Source organism: Anas platyrhynchos, chromosome 3 (assembly GCF_047663525.1).
Source record: "Anas platyrhynchos isolate ZD024472 breed Pekin duck chromosome 3, IASCAAS_PekinDuck_T2T, whole genome shotgun sequence".
Lineage (NCBI taxonomy): Eukaryota > Metazoa > Chordata > Aves > Anseriformes > Anatidae > Anas > Anas platyrhynchos.
Window position 1 is genome coordinate 23585868 of NC_092589.1, and position 19791 is coordinate 23605658.

Below are 19791 nucleotides of genomic sequence, written 5' to 3' on the forward strand. Positions count from 1 at the left end.
CAGGGGCTGGCGGGCGGGGAGGGCGTCCTCACAGGATAGTCAGGGTTGGAAGAGATCATCTGGTCCAACCATCCCCCTACTACCAGTGTCACCCACCAAACCATGTCCCTAAGCACCACGTCCAACTCTCCTTGAACACCCCCAGGGACGGTGACTCCACCACCTCCCTGGGCAACCCGTCCCAGTGCCTGACTGCTCTTTCTGAGGAGAAATGTCTCCTCATCGCCAACCTGAACCCCCAAATAACAAAGGCACAGCGCACCGGTTTGCCTCTTTTCTCGCCCTGTTGTGCATTCCCTTCCTCACAAACCCGCAGTGGGTCTGACCGGCCTTGCGATGGGTTACAGAAACACCGTGCTCACAGCTTCTGGCAGGGGCAGCCCCAAGTTCACATTGGTGCAAGGACAATGCACTGTCATGGTGCTTTTTTTTCCTGCTCTATTTTATAGCTGATATGCCAGCATCTAATTTGCTCGCAGAGAAATGGTGAAATGCTTGATCAGTGGGCCAGAGCTGTCCTGGGCGGCAGGCAGTGAGCATGACAGCACCTGCTACGCCAGCCGGTGCCCCTGGTCCCTGTGTAGAGTTTCGTCTTGTTTTCTCTGTATCTACCCCCATTAGGAGGCATTTTAGTTTCCGTAAGCATGGGAAATGGCTCCATGCAGAATTATGTTTATATCTTGGATAGGAGCTGGTGTATGCTCTCCTTCCAGTCAAGCAACAGCAGATGAGCAGAGAGATCAGTTACAGACAAATTAGAAAGGGGCTTATGCAGAGGAAATCTCCAAACATACATCAGATGTCAGTTGAAAATAAAGATATAGAGACACAGATGAGTATTACTAAGCTCTGTACTTGTATTTTGGTGACAATTTCAAGTAAAGACACATGAAAGCAGGCTTTAAGTCATTCTACATTTTAAAGTGTTTTGCAAATTCAGATGCCAATTTTGATGTGAATCCTAAAGCATGCATATCCAGGAATCCTGGAGAGAATTACGTAGAACTGAGTGAAAATTAGTCTGTACTTACTAGGTAGCAAACCTCAATCGCATTCAATATATGGAGTGACTCAAGTTATGAGAAGCCAAAATATGATGAAGGCTCTAATTAAAGCAGGCTGAATCTGTCTTGTGCGCTCTTAGTAGTCATGCACTTGTGGAAGGAGAAGAAAGGTAGGCTCTAGATGAAAGGATTAGAAGCATGTGTTGTTCTTCCATATGCAGCTTTAATCCAGTGTAATGATAGCATTACGGACTGGCTGATGATGATAGGGTGAGGTAAGTGATATTCTTGCTAATTTATCGGTAAATGTTATAGGGATAAGCTGTCCTCACAAAGGAAAAAGAGCTTCCCCCGTTCCTTTTCCATGTTTGCACATAGGGAGACTGGGAACCCTTCAGCAATAGCTGCCTTGTTCATATCTTTTGATGTTAAGATGTTCCTGCTTGCTGGAAATACAGCTAGCTTTAAGCCAGTTAGCTATAAGAACAATCAGGAAAAGCCTGGCGTTGCTTCACTGAAGTCATGTTGGTACTACCACTGAGAGGAAAACATCAAGTCCAAGGACTCTAGTTGCAGTTAGAAAGGTCAGACTTGTTAAGTATGTTGTTTGATGAAAGTAGAAATAAATTTGTATAACATGAACACTATCAAAAACTGTATTTGGATTTTTTTATGGAAATCTGTATGGAAAACAGAGCATTTGTATCTTTAAGTTCTGTGATAGCTTAAAGACTGAGTGGACGCAGAGTGTGGTTATTAGGATTATTAGTTATATTAGGAGTTAGTGTGGTTATTATATATTAATCTTGTGGGCAAGGAGGACATAGAAGGGGTTCAGTGCAACTTGTAGGCTACTTTGCTAATGTCAGGCAAGATTAAAGGAAACAAACCATGCTGGAAGAACTTTGCTATTCAGGCTTTAAGAAAGTAAGCAAATTCAGACACCCTCCCTAGCACCACACGCCTGAGAACTCAGCAGATGTCACTTCTCTGTGCACAGAGAACAAACAGAAAAGAACAACTGTGTGCAGTCTGTTGAAACTGGCAACCACTCAGTATGTGTCGCGTTTTTAGGGGAAGGGGGGCCCTAAGACTCCTTGATTTGAGGGTGAAGGGCTTACATCATAAAATCTGGAGAAAACAGACGTGCCCCACTGAGTCAAGATACTCCAGAGTCTTCATTCTTCTTAAAGAGACTTCATCTATATTAACTAAGGTCGCCAGTTTTAGCTGATGATACCTAACTTCCTTCTTCCTGTTCTCTTCCGCATTCAAGTAGGCTGGACAATTCAATCCTGCTTCTCTAGCCCTCACACCTATGGGGGAAGGCTGACTGAAACAGTCTTTCAGTTTTTAAAGATCATTTTAGGTGGTATTGACCCCTACTCTCCTGTCTTTTAACCTGTGCTCCATTGGAGGGGAATATGGTATTGTCAAGTTCACTTGCTCTTAGAAAGGCACCTGGAACTTTTGCTCTCAATTTAGACACAAAAAAAAAAATTAAATTTCTGTTGTCCCCACATATGAGAGAGTAACCTAGGACCCCCAGTAAAGATGCTCCTAACTCTCCAGGATTGAGGAGGCATAGACCCTGCCAGAGGAATTTCAGATCAGAGGGAAGCTGGGAATTCCTTCCCCACACAACATTAACTCCAGCACACACTTTCTAGTTTCAAGCGTGCTAACTAGAAATGTCATAGAGGTGAGTTACAAATTTCCCAATGCTCTCAAATATATCAGTGCATTTAATACCTCACAGTTGTAATTGTGTGTCTATTCTGTACAGAACTTTAACTTGGTTGGTACATACCTTGAACTGAAAGATACAGTCTTTCATGAAGTGAGAGCAGGCATTAAACACCAAAGAGAATCTTAAAATATTTGGTAAGCAAAATAACATGTATGATCATAAAACAGCCAGATGAAACGGTTACTATTGGCTGGTTGAGTTCAATGAATGCAAAAATAGCTTTTAAACAGCTTAACTGTTTCGGAATTATGAAGCATATAGAACCCCTCTAGAACTAACTTAAAACTACCCTAGTTTGGCTAGATAGAAAGGACCACAGCATCATTGTAAAGGATTACATTAATTACTGCTACATATATATGACAGAAGTCCTGTAGGAAATAAATTACCTCAGGAGTTGCCTGTATAGAAAACAGATCCTGGTCAACAACTTTAAGGGAATCCAAACAAAAAACAAAACAGCTTCATTCCATCCTGAAATACACATACCCCTGCCTATAAAGAACACATTTCACTTCTAAGAATCAAAACAATCAACTTTATAATAATAAATGAGTTAATCCATCCAGACAAATTCTTACTCCATTTGCATTTAACACAATAAACTCTTGTTGAGTACATACAACAAAAACATTAAACGAAATTTGTTAAATGACTTAACGAGATTTTGTGCCCTGAATTTGAAGATGATTTTTGGATTGCACTGTTACAGTTAGCAGTAGTTAACCACAGTCATATCACATGAAGAATGAACACTCTACTTCCGAAGAGCAGGGAAAGCAACTATTGAAGAAATGTCATTATTGTGTTATCTGCTAAACACAGCAAAACAATCTGATCCAACATTTTATGTAGACAGTCTGCAGGTAATTTTGAAATTATTTAACTGTTTAACGTAAGAATTAGGTTCAGATTTTGTAAAACAATTTCAAGCTCAGTTATCTTCTTCTTTCTTTTCCTCCCATCTTACTTTCTCGGCTTTCCAGGCTGAGTGAAGATGCTTTACTGCTTTAAGGCACAAGAGATTGCTTAACGGTGCTAGGAATACGACTGGCATAATAGTCATAATTTCTCAAGGTGGCAAGGACCCCAGCTGAATTCATGTGTTTCACTTCCTTGTTATACTGAAATGAGTTTCCATGGATATCAGTTATCTTGCCTGAAAACAAAACAAAAACATTTCATTCCAGCAAATAGCAGTTGGAGAGGAATAATCTAATTTGTTAGTATAGTGATATAACTAAAAAACCAAATCAATAAGAAAACAAAAGCCAGATATTCTTTGAGGTACAAGTGCCTGTCTTTAGATGTGAAATACGATGTTTTTGCCCAGTTTGAGCATAACAGTTTTTTATTCACTGAAATCAAATAACTAATCGGTTGTGTTTTCTTTCAGCAATACTTCAATTCCTCATGTTTCAGGAAACAGAAAACAACAGCTCTCTCCTATGGATAAATTAAAATGTGTCCTGAGTATTTAATACATTGGCAGTTGACAAGAAGGATAGTAAAATTCTCAGTTCAGGTAAAAGCCAGGGCATATCTATAACACAAACTACAGCATAAAATAGAAATACCCCAGCTGGTTTTAAAAGAGTTTGGAGAAATCACTTAGCAAGAGCAACAGGGATTTTAATGCAAGCTAATTTAACCACACGATACCTGCATAACTAGGAGGCTAAATACAGCACTGTGCCGCCCCAGATTGCTTGTTTTTTTGTGCCTGAGCTAACCTGTTTAAAGCTATCCCAGTTATCAACGCTATACTGTAGACTACAGAGGAGATAAATAAATCATGCTGTCGTGAAGCCCATATATTTGCTTGACAGAATTCAGGAGATTAAAAAACAGTATTAGCATATACTGGTTATCAATGCAAACAACAGGAAAATATTATATTCAAATTCTTGTTAGTCAAACTTTTCATAACTTCTCTATCCCATTCCTCCCTAGAAAGGTGAAGTGACTTATTTTGGCTGGAGACCACTAATTTTACTGAATTACATTAATAACTCAATTTTGGAGTTTGTATATCCAAGGAACAACTGCATGATTTAGCCTTTTTTTGCTGTTATAAAGAATGCAATATCCACATGTTACACAACAACATGTTAGCAATAATGAACTCTTGTGTCTAGTTAGTAGGACAATGTGATTTTACTGTATAGTAGTAGCCAATAGAAAAAAATGCTTTGAAAATAAAAAAAATAGTATACTCAAAATTTTGGAATTTGTTTTTTTCATTATTTGACTATATTAGTGAGGGGTAAAACAGTAACATAATGCTTTCCTGAGCATAATTTGCTGCCCCTTTGGAGTTACTGTTGATTTCAGAGGGCTCAGCCCCTAGTGAACCATGACCACACACATATATACATAATGTAATTTTTCTTTCCAAAGGCATGTTTTGAAATTCTTTTCTTTCTATGAAAAGTATAAATGATTTTAAACTGATGCAGTTTCACTTACTTCAGAGAGGAATTTGAATACTGTTAACTTACCTCCCACAGCATGTAGAATAGCTTCAGGTGCACATGTATCCCACTTCTTGCATCCAGGACTGGCATATACATAAGCAGATGCCTTGCCTTCTATAAGCTGAATGATCTAATATGAAAACAGAGTGGTAATCATTGCAAAGAATCTAGGCATTTAGAAACAGTTAAAAAATAACACCAGGAAACTGGGATTAGATCAGTTTATTCTGTAAATTGAAAATAAGTACCAGTCCTTTCATGTATTACAGAATACATATACATTAAGATTTAGAAAGATATACTGTATTACCATCCCAAGTGATCTATTTTGATTGTTATATAAACATTCTAAAGGGTGAAAATCTGCTTTTAGTTCCAGAAACAAGATTCCTTATCTTGTGCAAGTATTACAAAAGTAAAGTGGAAACTCTCTCTGTGTTATCTTACTCTCTCTGTGTTATCTTAGACACATTTGGGCCTATGCACATGTTTGAAAAAAGACATTCAAGGGTCTTTTTGACAGCCATGACAAAAGTAAGCTTTCAAAACTGTGGTACGAGAGTATTCCATTTGCAAAGAAGGTTTGCAAAGGACATATTACTGTGTACTGCTCCTACATTTATCCTTAGACATGTGTTTCTTACAGGGCTTTTTCTCCAACTATCTAATGTGAACAGCTGGAAAAGTCTAGTTATGATCATACTGAATTCCCATTAGTCATCCTGGTCTTTTCTTACCTTTTTAGTTTCTGTTCTAGTAACAGAATACTAGGGAAAGACAGACTTCAGCTATGTCCAGCATGGCCATTGTTACAAATATATCTGTACCAAATTTTGACTCCTTACCCCATGGCAGACTGAGTGCTAGGAAGACAAGTCATGCCAGGGAAGGAGGAGGAAGACTCCTGTACACTCATGCAGGTAACCAACAGTTTTCTTTCATAATTCTTCTTCTTCCAAAGGTACCACATCCCAATCAAACCAAAAGATTTGGAGTTTTCATACCTTATTTCCTGCTCCTCCAACTCTGATGACGTTGTCTGGGTTCATAGCACTGATGCAGTCATTTACCAGGGCACTGCTGTGAGAACGGGTGGTAACAATGATGTGTTTGCCAGCAGGTGCTTCTGTGAGCTGAAATCCAAAGGCACCTAGGCCCAGGACTCCCCAAATTGTCCTGCCCAATGTAGCATTAGCTCCTGCCTATGGAAAAGATACACAGGTCCAGATGATGGTTAACCACAATGGTCAGTATTTAAAGGACAAATAGAAAAGAGTAGCTAGAGACATCTTTCCATCTTAGGGAATATAATATTAATACTGGGATATTCATTTAAATGGTGGCACTTAAAAGGAAATACTCTGGAGTCCAGAGCAGAAAATCAGGACACCTCAGATCTCTTTCCCTCTATGGCAATGATGTCATATAACCTTCAGAAGTTCATTTACCATTTCTCATCTGTGAAATTATGGTAAGGCATTATATTCTGCCTCCCTCCACTGATAAACTAATACGTGCATATTTCTCTACTTAATTCTAGTTTCAAGTGTGCTAACTAGAAATGTAATAGAAGTGACAGTTACAAATCACCAAATGCTCTCAAATATATCAATGCATTTAATACCTCATAGTTGTAATATGGCTGGTTAATAACTCCTGCTATTGCTTTGCCTCCATAAGCAATTCCAATGAGAACTGTTACATGGTCAAGGAGACCTGTACAGAAATAATATGAATACAGTTATGGCTGAAAAAGAGAAAGTATTAAAAAAAAGTAAACCTTCAATAAAAGTCCATGAATCGATATGCAAAGTGGTATCTTAAAAATACAAACACTAATCAGGATTTTCCGGTGTAAAATGTTTGATTTAGTCAGTTTGCCTCAAGGTCTGCAAAAAACACTCCAAAAGTAATTTCTCTAGTGTGAGCTATGTTATAATTAATACATAATGAGAAAAGTTTCAAGGTAAACTACACAGCAGCATACAGAATCACAGAATGGCCTAGTTTGGAAGACACCTTAAAGCCCATCCAGTTCCAACCCTCTGCCATGGATGGGCAGGGATACCTCTCACCAGACCAGGTTGCCCAAAGCCCCATTCAGCCTGGCCTTGAACACTACCAGGGATGGGGCATCCACAGCTCTCTGGGCAACCTCTTCCTGTGCCTTACCACCCTCTGAATAAAGTATTTAGTCCTTATACCTAATCTAAATCTGCCCTCTTTTAGTTTAAAGCCATTCTCCTTTGTCTTCGTCACTCCACTCCCAACAAAGAGTCCCTCCTTTAGGTACTGAAAATTTGCTATAAGAATATGATGACATTCTTCTAAAACCGGGAGTATAAATTCTTTAATGGTTTCCAAAACCAGCAACTAGATGACAGTTTTACATCTCTCTCCCTGAAAATGGGGAAAAAAAAAATCTCACTAAAAGATTTTATGTTAACCAACTAAAAGATGCAGCAGGAAGCTAGGCCATTTGAATAGTTTGAAGAGGATGATGTAAATGTAACTGAGCATATTCCTGTGTGTACAGGAGATTTAATCCTCCAGTTCAAAGCATGTAAGAAATTGTAAGCTTATTTAACTAAAGAATTTTTAAGGCAACCTGCTAGCAATTAAAAGCAGCCCTTTGCTCCTTGAAATAATAAAAACTGGTGGGAACTTGGTAGCCCATCAGGAATATTCAATACTGGTCGGAACTGAATGGAATGATTAAAAAAATCCATAGTACTTACAGAGTACAGAAACAAAATCAGCCTTATGAAACAATATTGTATGCAGCTTCTATCATAAACGTACATGCTACTTTATTGCATTGCTGTAAGTTTTTGAATCTGCAGAACTGAGAAACCAACCTTCAGTGTACTCTTTGGTTCCATCCAAAGGATCAACCCATATTACAAGCTGTTAAAAAATAAAAATTAAGGAACAGAGTAAACAAATACAAATCACGTAATAAACACACAAACTATATATTTTACTTTAGTGCATTTTATTTCCTTACAAAAGACAGCAAACAAATACATTCAAATTTTTAGCATTATGATATAGGACTGAAGCCTACATTATTAGTATTTTACCAAAAAAAGGTCTTGAAAACTGATTGGAACTTGTCAGCAAATATCTTAACAGAGGTATCAATATTTAAATTGAACATGGAAATGACATTACTTTCTCATGTCCAAAGTCAATTTGGTTCAAATAAATTTGAATCACAAGTTGTAAGAATCAAATTTCCATTTCCCTTTGTTGCACAATGAGATATCCACCATTTCCAGCTCCAGAGGTGTGATTCTCGAGACTGTATTTCAGTTTTCAGACCAAAAAGAAAAATTGGCAACATTAAAATAATCTTTCTTCTCAATGCATTCTTACTTAAAGTCAGTAACCAGTAAATAGAATAGTGTAAAATATGAAAGCCAACTTATAACATTACCTCTTCCTCTTTAATTCCAGTGTACTGAGCAGGACAAGTTTTCTTCAGTATTTCTTCACAGTGTCCATCTTCAATTAATTCCTCATCTACCTCATCAGGGGGTAGTTCCTAATAAAAGGTTTTATCATATTATAGTAATGATAATATTAATATAATAAATGTAATAAAATAAAAATAATAATTACTATATTTTATTTTAAAAGGTGTTGGACTCTCCTCAATTTGCCTTATGGATTGGCTCGCAACTTACTTGACAAAGCTAATGCAATGGAAAGATAAAATGGGATGGGTATCTATGTTTTTTTTCCAAAGAGGTATTTCCTTAAACTTGCCAAAGTAAATTCCACTGTGAGTTACCACATCCTAAATTGTTAGTAAGAAATAAATCAGGTACTTACTTCTTCTCCTATGATCGTCACCTTGGGAAACTTCCGTGCCAGTGAAGCACAAATGCTCTTTTGTACCAGTCGGTCAGCTTTGGTCTGCAAGTCATTGGCTCCACTCTGTCAAAGAATGGATAGAAACTTAGGTACGTCAAAACAAAAATAGTATAACGACTTATATTGCACCCTGAATATCTACCTTGTAAAGAAAAAGAATTTTAATTTGACAAATCATTAACCTAATGATATTTATTGTCCTGACAGAGGCAGGCTAATGACTAGAAGTTTCTTTCCCTGTATACCTCTGAACTAAGATACACTGGTATGATATTGGAACAATACATGCCATAAATGCTGCATTCTTATTCATGGATGCAAACATACTGAACGTGTATTTGTGCAAATATTACACTATGTAAAGAATAAAGTAATACAAGTATAAACCCAGATATAAGAAGAACAAAGGCAGAAATTAACGTGTTAACAGGTAAAAGTAAGTATTTTAAGGCACACTGGAAAGATAGAGCAAATTCGGAAAGAGAAGAGAGATAGAGGTGATAGTAAAAGGTGATTTAAAGGTCCAATTAATCTAACTTGTAGTTCTTCAAAACAGTCATCAACAGTAAAGGAATAGCAGGACAACATGTCTTCCTAAACAAAAAAAAAAAAAAAAAAAAAAAAGTAGAAGGGCTACAAAGAGAAGCAATACAAATGGAGATTTTTGAGTTGACTGGGAAAAAGAAAACTCTGAACATCAGGGGAGGGAGTGGAGAAGCCAGCTAAAAATTCAACTGTCCTTGGACCACTTTTTCCTCATTGTGATAAATGGATGGGAGGTCACTGTTGTGAGGGAAAAGGTGGAACACTGTCTTCCTAGCTTTTCTAAAGCTTTCAATAAAGCCAGATGGAATTGGTCTCGAGGTTTCCTACCTGCAGAAAGTGAATGAATGATGAGAACTTTATGTTCTTTTGCATCTCTCTTCTCTACCATCTATAACGCATAGGCACATACAGGTTCTCTCTCTTACACTCTCTTTCTTTCCCAGCCACCTTTGATAAAAAGCTTGCAGGAATTCTTTGAGATTGCTAGCTCCTAAGACAGGAACCTTTCCTGTTGGTCACTGTTTTCAACCTGATTTTGTGTGTTTGTAGTATTCATAAAAATAAGGTAGGTACAATCAGTGCTCTTATTTAGAAGCTATATCACCTATTACTTCTGCCAGTTTTTGTTACACTGTACTTACAATTATTGACCTGATCAGAGTTCAAAATTGCTTGTTTGTTGGTTTTATTATTTTAGATGATGATTAAGCAATGCATCTCTGATTTACTGGGAAATAATATTAAACTTCCTGCATTAAAAAAAAAAAAAAACACAAAAAACTAAGCTGATGAAACCAATCAATTATTTTTAGGTAAAATTACCTTAACATATGTGGACTCTCAATAAATAAGAAAAAGAAAGAAAAAAAAAGTAAGCTTAATGAAATCTGTTTATGCATTTAAAGTTAACCAGTTAATCTAACTACAGATAATGGTTCCTTTTAATCTCTGAACAGAAGTATTTTAAGGCTTACTAATGCAACTACACTACAAGATTTTCCAAGAACCTGAAAAAGCAGGTTATGTTAGAAAGCATAATGTATTTGTTTCAGAGAACACTGCTATACATCTAAATTCTTTTGAAAATAGATCATTTCCTTCCAGGTTTTCTAAATCCTCTCTCCCCATATACCTGATTTTAAATGCTCAGAAAAAAATATGGGGAAAAAAAGGAAAAAAAATGCAAATATTTTCTCACTAGTGAGTATAACTGGTTAAATGGGAAGAAATAAAAAGAAAGCTTTCTTTTTGCATCTACTCTCTGATCTGGCAATAGAAGTCATAAAGGGTTGGTCTTCTCTGTACAACTGGCTGAAAGTGCTTACTTCTAGAAAAACATAAATATCAGCAATGGCTTCAATGTAAACAGCAAAAATAACCATGAAAAGACCAGGGCAGGTTCCTGGAATGCGTTGATGATAACTTCCTTCTCCAAGTGGCGCCAAAAAGGAGAGGTGCTATGCTGGACCTTGTTCTCACTAATAAGGAGGGGCTGGTGGGGAACGTGAAGCTCAAGGGCAGACTTGCCAGCAGCAACCATGAAATGGTGGAGTTCAAGATCTTAAGGGCAGTAGGAGGGCACACAGCAAGCTCGTAACCTGGACTCCATGAGAGCAGTCCTTGGCCTCTTCAAGGATCTGCTTGGTAGAGTACTGTAGGACAAAGCCCTGGAGGGAAGAGGGGACCAAAAATGCTGGTTAACATTCAAGGATCACCTCTTTCAAGCTCTGGAGCAATGCATCCCAACAAAGAGGAAATCAGGCAAAAATGCCAGGAGGCCTGCACAGAAGAATAAGGAGATCCAGGCCAAACTGAAATGCAGAAAGAAAGCCTACAGAGGGTGGAAGCAAGGACAGGTAGCTTGGGAGAAATACAGAGAAATTGTCCAAGCAACCACGGATCAGGTTAGGAAAGCCAAAGCACTGATAGAATTAAATTTGGTCAGGGACATCAAAGGCAACAAGAAGAGCTTCTGTAAGAATGTCAGTGGTGAAAGGAAAACTAGGAAATGTGTGCCCTCTCCAGAAAGAAACAGGAGACCTGGTTACTCAGCATATGAAGAAGGCTGAGGTACTGAACGACATTTTTGCCTCAGTCTTCACAGGAAAGTACTCTAGCCACACCACCCAAGTCACAGAAGGAAAAGGTAAGGACTGGGAGAATGATGAACTGCCCAGTATAGAAGAAGATCGAGTTTGAGATCAACTAACACACCTGTAGGCGTGCAAGTCCTTGGGACCTGATGAGATGCAGGTCCTGAGGGAACTGGTGGATGTACTTACTAAGCCACCGTCCATCCCATCTGAGTAGTCGTGGCAGTCTGCTGGAGTTCCCACTGACATAACCCCATTCTTAAAAAGGGAAAATAGGAAGACCCTGGGACATCTTTGTTGGGGACATGGACAGTGGGACTGAGTGCACCCTCAGCAAGCTTGCTGATGACACCAAGCTGAGTGGTACAGTCAACACGCTTGAGGGAAGCATCCAGAAAGACCTTGACAGGCTGAAGAGACGCACCTGAGTGAACCTCATGAAGTTCAACATGGCTAAGTGAAAGGTCCTGCATCTGGGCTGGGGCAATTCCAAGTATAAATACAAGCTAAATACTAAAAGAGGGTAGGTTTAGATTAGGTATAAGGAAGAAAATCTTTACTCAGAGGGTGGTAAGGAACTGGAACAGATAGCCCAGAGGACCTATCAGTGCCCTGTCCCTGGTAGTGTTCAAGGTCAGGTTGGGTGGGGCTTTGGGCAACCAACCTGATCTACTGGCAGGCATCCCTGCCCATGGTAGAGGGGTTGGAACTAGATGATCTTTAAGGTCCCTTCCAACTAAAACCATTCTATGATTCCATAAAATAAATAAATATTTAATGCAGACCACAACACTGTAACCTACCCATAAAGCTAGAATTAACCTTAAAAATTATTTCCACCACTTCCAGTACTGCAGTCATAACCCAGACCCTGGTTTATCAGTGCAGCACACTAACTTACAGCAAATTAAGAACTTCACACAGATTATTGTAATTTCAGGTCTATTTCCTATTTACAATTAATTTTGAAGTGCCAAACTAACTTTGAAAAGCATGATTTACAATAAAAGCTAAGGTTCTTTTTTTTTTTTCTTCTTAAGAAAAAAGATTGGCTTGTCCTAACACAAAATTCACAAGGACCAATAACATGCTGCACTACAGATGTTAGAACACACATGTGGAAATTAACGGGAAAGATGCGTTAGTATGAACACTGATTTGAAATTTGCTATCCAAACCTTGTGTTTTGTGGGGGGTGCCAGGAAAAAATTTGTTCCTTTTAGGCATCATAACATCCTTCAAAAACACTCTAATGCTCTTTTAATCCTTTAACAAGGGTTTTTGTATCAAAGAGGCGAGGTCAAGCAACTTGAATCAACTGCATTGCCTTTCCCAGCTCTGATCTTCAAAAATACCAGCTTGACCCGTATCTTGATAAAAGAAGTGGAACTGGAACAAAGTAAAAGAAATACCTTCTCCACTATCCCCAGGTCTCCTGTAGCCATTACATTTCTAACAATTGTCGCAGCTTTTTCCGCAACGGAATATGCAGAGGCAACCACACGCATAAGCAGAGTTGGAGACGCCATACTGAATGCTGAAAAGAAACAAAACCAAGTTTGCACACTTCTTTAAAAATAAGGGATGACAAGAAGGAAAATATTTTATATAACATTCCAAACAGATACAGGTTATTTAAGCTGAGTAGGAAGGGGGAAGTGAATTACAGTGAGTAGTAATAGTGAGCTGTGACTTTTCAATGCAATTCACTATGCCTTCAATTTGTAATTAAAGAGCAACTATCCCTGTAGCTCAAGGCCAGTAATCACCCTTTCCTCTCAGGTTTTTTGTACCTGGAATTATTATCAGGAATAAGAAGTGTTGACAATCATTCCATAACCTTTAAAATGCAGAGCTAATTGCTTTTTATGATTTCCTTACAATTCTTCTACCTGTGTAGACTGCACCTTTTTTTGGAAGAGCTCACGTACATGATTTACTTCCAAGGAAAACTTATGAGCACAGAGCTAGAAAAAATGCAATTAATCACCAAACAGAATACGATAAGTATTAGGCTTCTCTCACAGTCACACGCTATTTGCAGCACTTTCAGCAAGTATTGCTTAAGTGGCAATAAGTCATTATACAACACTGCTCCTTTCTTGCTTGAGATATCTAAGTATAATATAATTAGGTGATAAGTCCAGCTACTGTATATGATGTTGAAGTGACCCTAAATTCACCTCTATTTAAAGCAAAGGCAAATGGCAACGTTACAGGCATCAAAATCCTAAATGTAGCTGGTTTAAGGACCTTTTCAGCATTTTAGAAACACTGCAGAGGTATCTTTAAACGTCAGAAGATCTCTGAAGCTAAAAGAGTAGACCATTTGTATAAGTATATTCAGAAAGCACAGTTGCTAATGTTAATTATTATTATTTACTGCTGATGGATGGGAGCAAAGTGCTCTGGAGTCATGCAGAATAGCCAAGGTCCATACCCAAAGCATACGCTGCCTATCTTGGACAGGCAGCAATGGCTACAGAGGAAATTTTGGAAATGCTATCAGTGGCAAAAAGCTGCTCCCAAACAACTGAAAAAATGCAGAGCAAGTATGCGTCATAAAATGTAGAAAGAAATACACTATTATAACATACCCCCACATGAAATAAGGTAGAAAGAAGTAAAATAAAATGTCGCTTATTACATATTGAAAACATCTGGATCATGAGCACTTTTCAGAGCAGACAAATTAGGACAATTAGATGGGAAGTTTGGGAGAAAGAACTGAGTTTAGAAGAAGATAATTCAGGTTTTAACCGCAGCTCCCCATCCTTTGTGTGGCCTTTCATTGCACATTCACTTCTGCTTCATAAAGTGAGGCTAAAACTTAGTATTTCGCTGCTCAGCGCACCAAATGTGTGCATGAAGATGCAGAAGCCTCAGAAAGCAACAGGGAAACGCTGCCTTGGGGGCTTGAAGCTTGACCCAGCGCGTTCCTTGGATGCACTTCCCTTGGATTTTCCAAGCTTTCTGTGGAGAAACCCTACGAAACCTTTAGGCAAACTTTAAAATACCCCCATGAAAACCACGATTTGCTGAAGAGGCACCGAAAAGGCGAGCTGCACAGCCCTCTCCCTGGTTGGGAGCAAGCGCTGAGGCGAGAACACGCAGAAGCTGCCTGGTATCTCCGTAGGGCTGCACCTCCCCGCGCGCCAGGCCTCGCGATGAGGGCACTTTTTGGTGTAAATTAGGCCAGATCCAGCCCCAAACCCGCCCTCCCCTTCCCCCCCCAGCCCTCACTCACCCGCTGCGGCCCCGTCCCGGCGCGTCCCGGCCGCGCTCCCCTCTCCTCACCGGCCGCGGGCCCGCCCCTTCCCACCGCAGGCCCTGCCCCGCTCCGCAGCACGCCCTTGCCGGCCGGGCCGCTGCCTGTCGCGACACACGACAGCGACCTGGCGGCGGGGTGGCGCGACCCAGGGGGCCGTCCCCTCGCATCCTCCCCCCCCCCTCTCTTCTCCCACCCCGCCTCGTTCCTCCCGCCGCGCGGCAGGGAAACGCGTTGCGGCGCGGCGTGTCCCTCGGCGCGGCCCGTCGGCGCCGGCCGCTCGCCGTAGCGCAGGCGGAAGCGCGGCGGAGCGCGGAGATGCTGCGGGCCTCGGTGGCGGCCAGGGCCCGGGCTGGGGCCGGGGCTGGGGTCGGGGCCCGGCTCCGGCTCCGGCTCCGGCTCCGGGCCGGGGCCGCCTCGGAGGCCGGCAGCCGGCAGCCGCTGGCCGAGGGCGAGTACCGGGACAGCGTGCTGCTGCCGCGCAGCCGCTTCGCCGCCCAGCTGCCCGGCCGGCTGCAGCCCGACACCGAGCTGGAGACGCAGCAGGTGGGGTTGGGGGGGGCTGGGGCTGGGGCTGGGGCTGGGGCCCGGCCCCGGGGCGCAGGGAGGCGCAGGGGGGGTGCGAGCGGCCGCCGGCTGAGCTGCGCTGTGCTGTGCTCTGTGCTTCTCTCCGCAGAAAAGCGGCTTCTCGGCGCTGTACGCCTGGCAGAGGCAACGGAAGGCGAAGCAGGAGTTCTGCCTCCACGACGGACCCCCGTACGCCAACGGAGACCCCCACGTTGGCCACGCGTTAAATAAAGTAAAGGCGCAGCCCCTGCCTCCCCCGGCGCTCCCCTCACCGCTCGTGTTAAGCACGCTGCCCCCTGTTCGGGCACGCAGGGCTTGTAGCTGCCGTGCCGCCTGGTGACACACAAAGTGTACAGTATCACACTGATATGGGCACCGTACCCTGACCTAACTAATGCATGCCCAGGCATCGCACCTACATGCTAAGCGTTCATCTGTCATGCTGAATATTTCAGTAAATGAGTAAGCATTTTTAGAGAAAGCGTAGCTTTTAACTCGTTCCCAAACCATTTTAAATGCATGGTTTGTGTTTCATGAACTTATCACGCATACACGTGTAGGTGAGTGTATACATGCACACGTAAATATTTACTGTAATGCATACTTGACCCGTGCTTTATTCTCCTTTTTTGGGGGGTAGTTTGCAATTTCATTACACTGCATTTAGTCTTTTATTTTATCTGGGTATCTTCAGTAGAACCACAATGATTAAATGTAGGCAGCTTTTAAAATACGCATTTCAGGTTCAAAATAATACTGCTAAACAAGTGTGGGTATGTTTAGATTCGATCTTGAGAATTACAGTGTTGCATATACTACAGAGTGGAAAAGAATAAAATGTGACCCACAGCTTCTTAAGGTACTAGTTCAAAAGGCTGGACTTCTGAAAACCCCACGTTTTGTTAGGTGATCATTTATATCAAGAAAAAATAACGTGCACTAAGCAAACTAAGTCTAGCTAAATGCTCAAAAAAGAGGGCCAGTAGGATTTGCTCACCTAAAGTCCTGCAAGTTTTTAAGCTGCATCTTTCAATTATGCTGAATGTCAATTCTTTTGCTGGGAGGCCCTTTGAGGTTCTGCCAAAGTGTAAGATGATGGGCGAGAAAAATCAGAAATACGTTAACTGTAAAATAATTACGCTACCTTTTGTATTTAATTCTAGCATCTTGAGTAATAATGTCGCTCTTCCACTTGGGGGAGCCAAAGTGCTAACTGACCCTTCTGTCTTTTCAGATCTTGAAGGACATCACTAATCGTTTCTATATGATGAGAGGTTATAAAGTACACTATGTTCCAGGATGGGATTGTCATGGATTGCCAATTGAGTTGAAGGCATTGTCAGAAGTCAAAGGAGCTGAAAATCTTTCACCAATGGAAATTAGGCAAAAAGGTAAACTACTGTTTGCAATATCCTTACTGGAAAAAAGTTGGCTTAGATATTTCTACATCCTACTCACCATATTTTGAATTTTATTCTTTATATATAGCTTTTATACTTTTTTGTGTACTTTTTTTCTGTGAGGTATTGGTGACGTTTTTGAGGATCACTGTATGTATTTGCCAAGCACACTGAGTACTGGCTTTGTCAGGACGGTTTGGCTCAATATCATACTTAAGAATGTGTTGACTCTGCTTTCAATAACACTGCAAAACTATATGGGTGATCCTTTCAGAGAAAGTTGGTCTGCATTATATGGAAACTTTAAAAAAAAAATGCATTATGTATTGAAAGACATCAACATTCAGCTGCAAAACTATTTGCAAAGAGCATTTGAAACCACTTTAGCGTGAAATTGCAGCAACGTAATCGGCTAATAATTTCATGTGCATATTGCATTGAAAAGTTTAGATCAGCATCAAAATCAGGTGATTTATTTTCATTCTTATTTTCTGGTATTTCATAGAGCATCTTGAGAAATTGTCTTCATGGTTAAATACGTTTATTTTTTTTCCTCTCCCTTATGAAGGCAGCTTATCTTCTAGAGACGTTGTGCTGTACGTCTTCATATTAGTCAAATAATGCGTCCACTAGGTCTTTTTACCCTTTATGGTCACTTCATATAAGTAATTCTCTGAAATACATAATTTTTTGAGCCTTAATAATTATTTAATACATATCCGTAATTAGTGCATAGTTTCAATATGCTCAGCTCAGGCTCTTCCCAAAATGCCAATAGCATATTTTAAATGATATAGTATTGACCTTATCAGACTTATCAGAGAAACTGTATACCTAATCGAACTACTCCTTTCAGCCAGAAAATTTGCAGAAAGAGCAATGGAGAAACAGAAATCTGCCTTCATTCGCTGGGGTATAATGGCAGATTGGGAGAACTGCTACCATACATTTGATCCAAAGTATGAAGCGAACCAGCTGAGAGTCTTCCACAAGATGTATGATAAGGTATGCTGAAATTCTGCTGAAGTACATTTTTGATTGTGTTATGAGTTTTGATTCTCTTAACTTTCTTTTTTCCCCCCTTTAGGGTTTCATTTATCAGGACTATAAACCTGTGTTTTGGTCTCCTTCAGCAAAGTAAGAATCAGCTTACTATTTTGTCTTAAAACTTTTAACAAGGATATCGACAGCTTTTCACGTTCAAGTGTGCTAACGTAAGTTTGATATCTACCCAGAACAGCCTTGGCTGAAGCAGAGCTGGAATACAATGAGCAGCATGTCAGTCGTTCTGCGTATATAAAATTTCCCCTGTTGAAGACACCGCCTAAGCTGACCTCTGTGATAGGTATGATTCTTGGATATTTTTTAAGTCTTAGTGCTTTTATTTTTACGATAATTATAAGTAAAGCATTTTTTATTTGCATCTGTAGATGGATTGTCCCCTGCTAGTGTGCTGGTCTGGACCACACAACCATGGACTGTGCCAGCGAATCAAGCAGTTTGTTACATGCCAGATTCAGCGTAAGTCTTTAGCTTAGTTCACTGATCTGTGTCGTTCCTTATCAATACTTGACAGTAAAATGAAATTAAAACATTGTGGACAACCATTAAGTTTTATTTGATGCATCTTACTTCCTTTTTAATTGATGCAATTGTAAGCTTTGTTCTGTATCTCTATTAATATACTAATTTATTCTTTCATTTTTAGTTCATTTTCATTTCTTCTTTCTTATGTTGTTCTATCTTGAAGTTGTTTTGACACTGAGTGAATTGAATATATAGATCTTAAAACCCATTATGCCATCTTTTTAGAGAGTGTTTAAACAATTTTAAGTTTTCTGGTGTTTGTAATTATTTAGTATCATCATAAATATATATTTACGTTGTAGATATTCAATTGTGAAATGTACAACTACTGGTGAATACTTCATTCTAGCTGCAGATAGAGTTGAATCTACAGCTGCTGTTTTGGACACACAGTTTGAGGTTATTTCAACGTGCAAAGGTAGGTTTTAATATTGTTAAGTTGCTTAGAAATTGTGTAGGTAACTGAAAACTGATTCCGTTTTGATGTTTTATTATGTTTGTTTATATTCTGAGAACATGCCTCCCTGAAACAATATGAAGAGTAGTCTGTCAGACTCAGTCTTCGTGTGTTGAAATATACGATTGAGAATTTCAGATACAGGGTACTTTTTAAAATCTGGATTTACGCTTGGAAAATTTAAACATGGAATGGAAGTTTGTTTAGGCTCAAACTCTTCATTACACTGACTGCAGTATGTCTGTGTTTCAGCCCTTGTTCATGAGAATAAGCTACAAGTATGCTTACTGACTGCCTAATGGCTAAATTCTATGAAAACTATTGAAAAAACACCTAGCGCAACATAACTGGTAGTTCTGTTAGCCATTGTTGTCATTTAAGATTCCTAAGTTCTTGTTAAGAGTTCTCTTAAGCATTCTTCATAACTATGAAGACTGCATCTGTTGTCTATACTAAGGAACTAAAGCCATTAAGTTTGCATCCTAACATACTGCATAGTAATAGTTCTTAACAGGCAGACTTCTGATTCAATGTTTTGAGTTGGGATTTAATATGTCATTCGTGAATTTTATTCATTTGCTTATGTCTGTGATGCAAAGCTGGAAATATGTGTACCTAGAGGAGGTGAGAAATCTGTTTCTATGACTTTTCATGTTACTCTGGTCTTTTGCCATGTCTTATTTTTGAGAGCATTGTCTCAGGTAGAAGTAAAGCTTTTACTTCAATAAAGCTTTTACTTCAAAGAGAAAGAAAAAAAAAGTTT

At 39.8% G+C, this 19791-nt stretch overlaps 2 protein-coding genes across 3 annotated transcripts in view; one reads left to right on the plus strand and one right to left on the minus strand.

The window, feature by feature from the left end:
• Positions 1–3278: 3278 nt before the first annotated feature.
• Positions 3279–15137, minus strand: BPNT1 (3'(2'), 5'-bisphosphate nucleotidase 1). 2 transcript variants are annotated; one of them, XM_027453126.3, is made up of 9 exons: positions 14997–15137; positions 13162–13286; positions 9069–9173; positions 8671–8778; positions 8090–8138; positions 6856–6947; positions 6236–6433; positions 5256–5361; positions 3279–3913 (listed from the first exon to the last, which is right to left on the minus strand). In XM_027453126.3, the coding sequence occupies exons 2-9, from the start codon at positions 13276–13278 to the stop codon at positions 3765–3767; spliced, it is 924 nt and encodes a 307-aa protein (XP_027308927.1). In that variant the 5' UTR covers positions 13279–13286; positions 14997–15137; the 3' UTR covers positions 3279–3764. The 2 variants fall into 2 exon arrangements, with proteins under 2 accessions (XP_027308927.1, XP_071891629.1); XM_072035528.1 differs by lacking the exon at positions 14997–15137 and adding an exon at positions 14800–14894.
• Positions 15138–15289: 152 nt separating this feature from the next.
• The window catches only part of IARS2 (isoleucyl-tRNA synthetase 2, mitochondrial), a 28487-nt gene continuing 23985 nt past the window's right edge, over positions 15290–19791 (plus strand). Inside the window, exons 1-8 of the mRNA XM_027453125.3 lie at positions 15290–15563; positions 15694–15816; positions 16819–16975; positions 17841–17989; positions 18072–18121; positions 18220–18329; positions 18415–18505; positions 18874–18989. Of these exons, the coding sequence (XP_027308926.3) occupies positions 15336–15563; positions 15694–15816; positions 16819–16975; positions 17841–17989; positions 18072–18121; positions 18220–18329; positions 18415–18505; positions 18874–18989 (1024 nt within the window). The 5' untranslated portion in view covers positions 15290–15335. The remainder of the gene's footprint in view (positions 15564–15693; positions 15817–16818; positions 16976–17840; positions 17990–18071; positions 18122–18219; positions 18330–18414; positions 18506–18873; positions 18990–19791) is intronic.

Bases quoted from the DNA above. Each gene is read 5' to 3' on its own strand.
- BPNT1 (XM_027453126.3), bottom strand. From the start codon at position 13,278: ATGGCGTCTCCAACTCTGCTTATGCGTGTGGTTGCCTCTGCATATTCC. The intron at 6,434-6,855 runs GTATTAAATGCA...TCTTTTCCATAG, and splicing joins AGCCATATTACAACTATGAG to GCAGGAGCTAATGCTACATT. The intron at 3,914-5,255 runs GTAAGTTAACAG...TTTTGTTTTCAG, and splicing joins TATTCTACATGCTGTGGGAG to GCAAGATAACTGATATCCAT.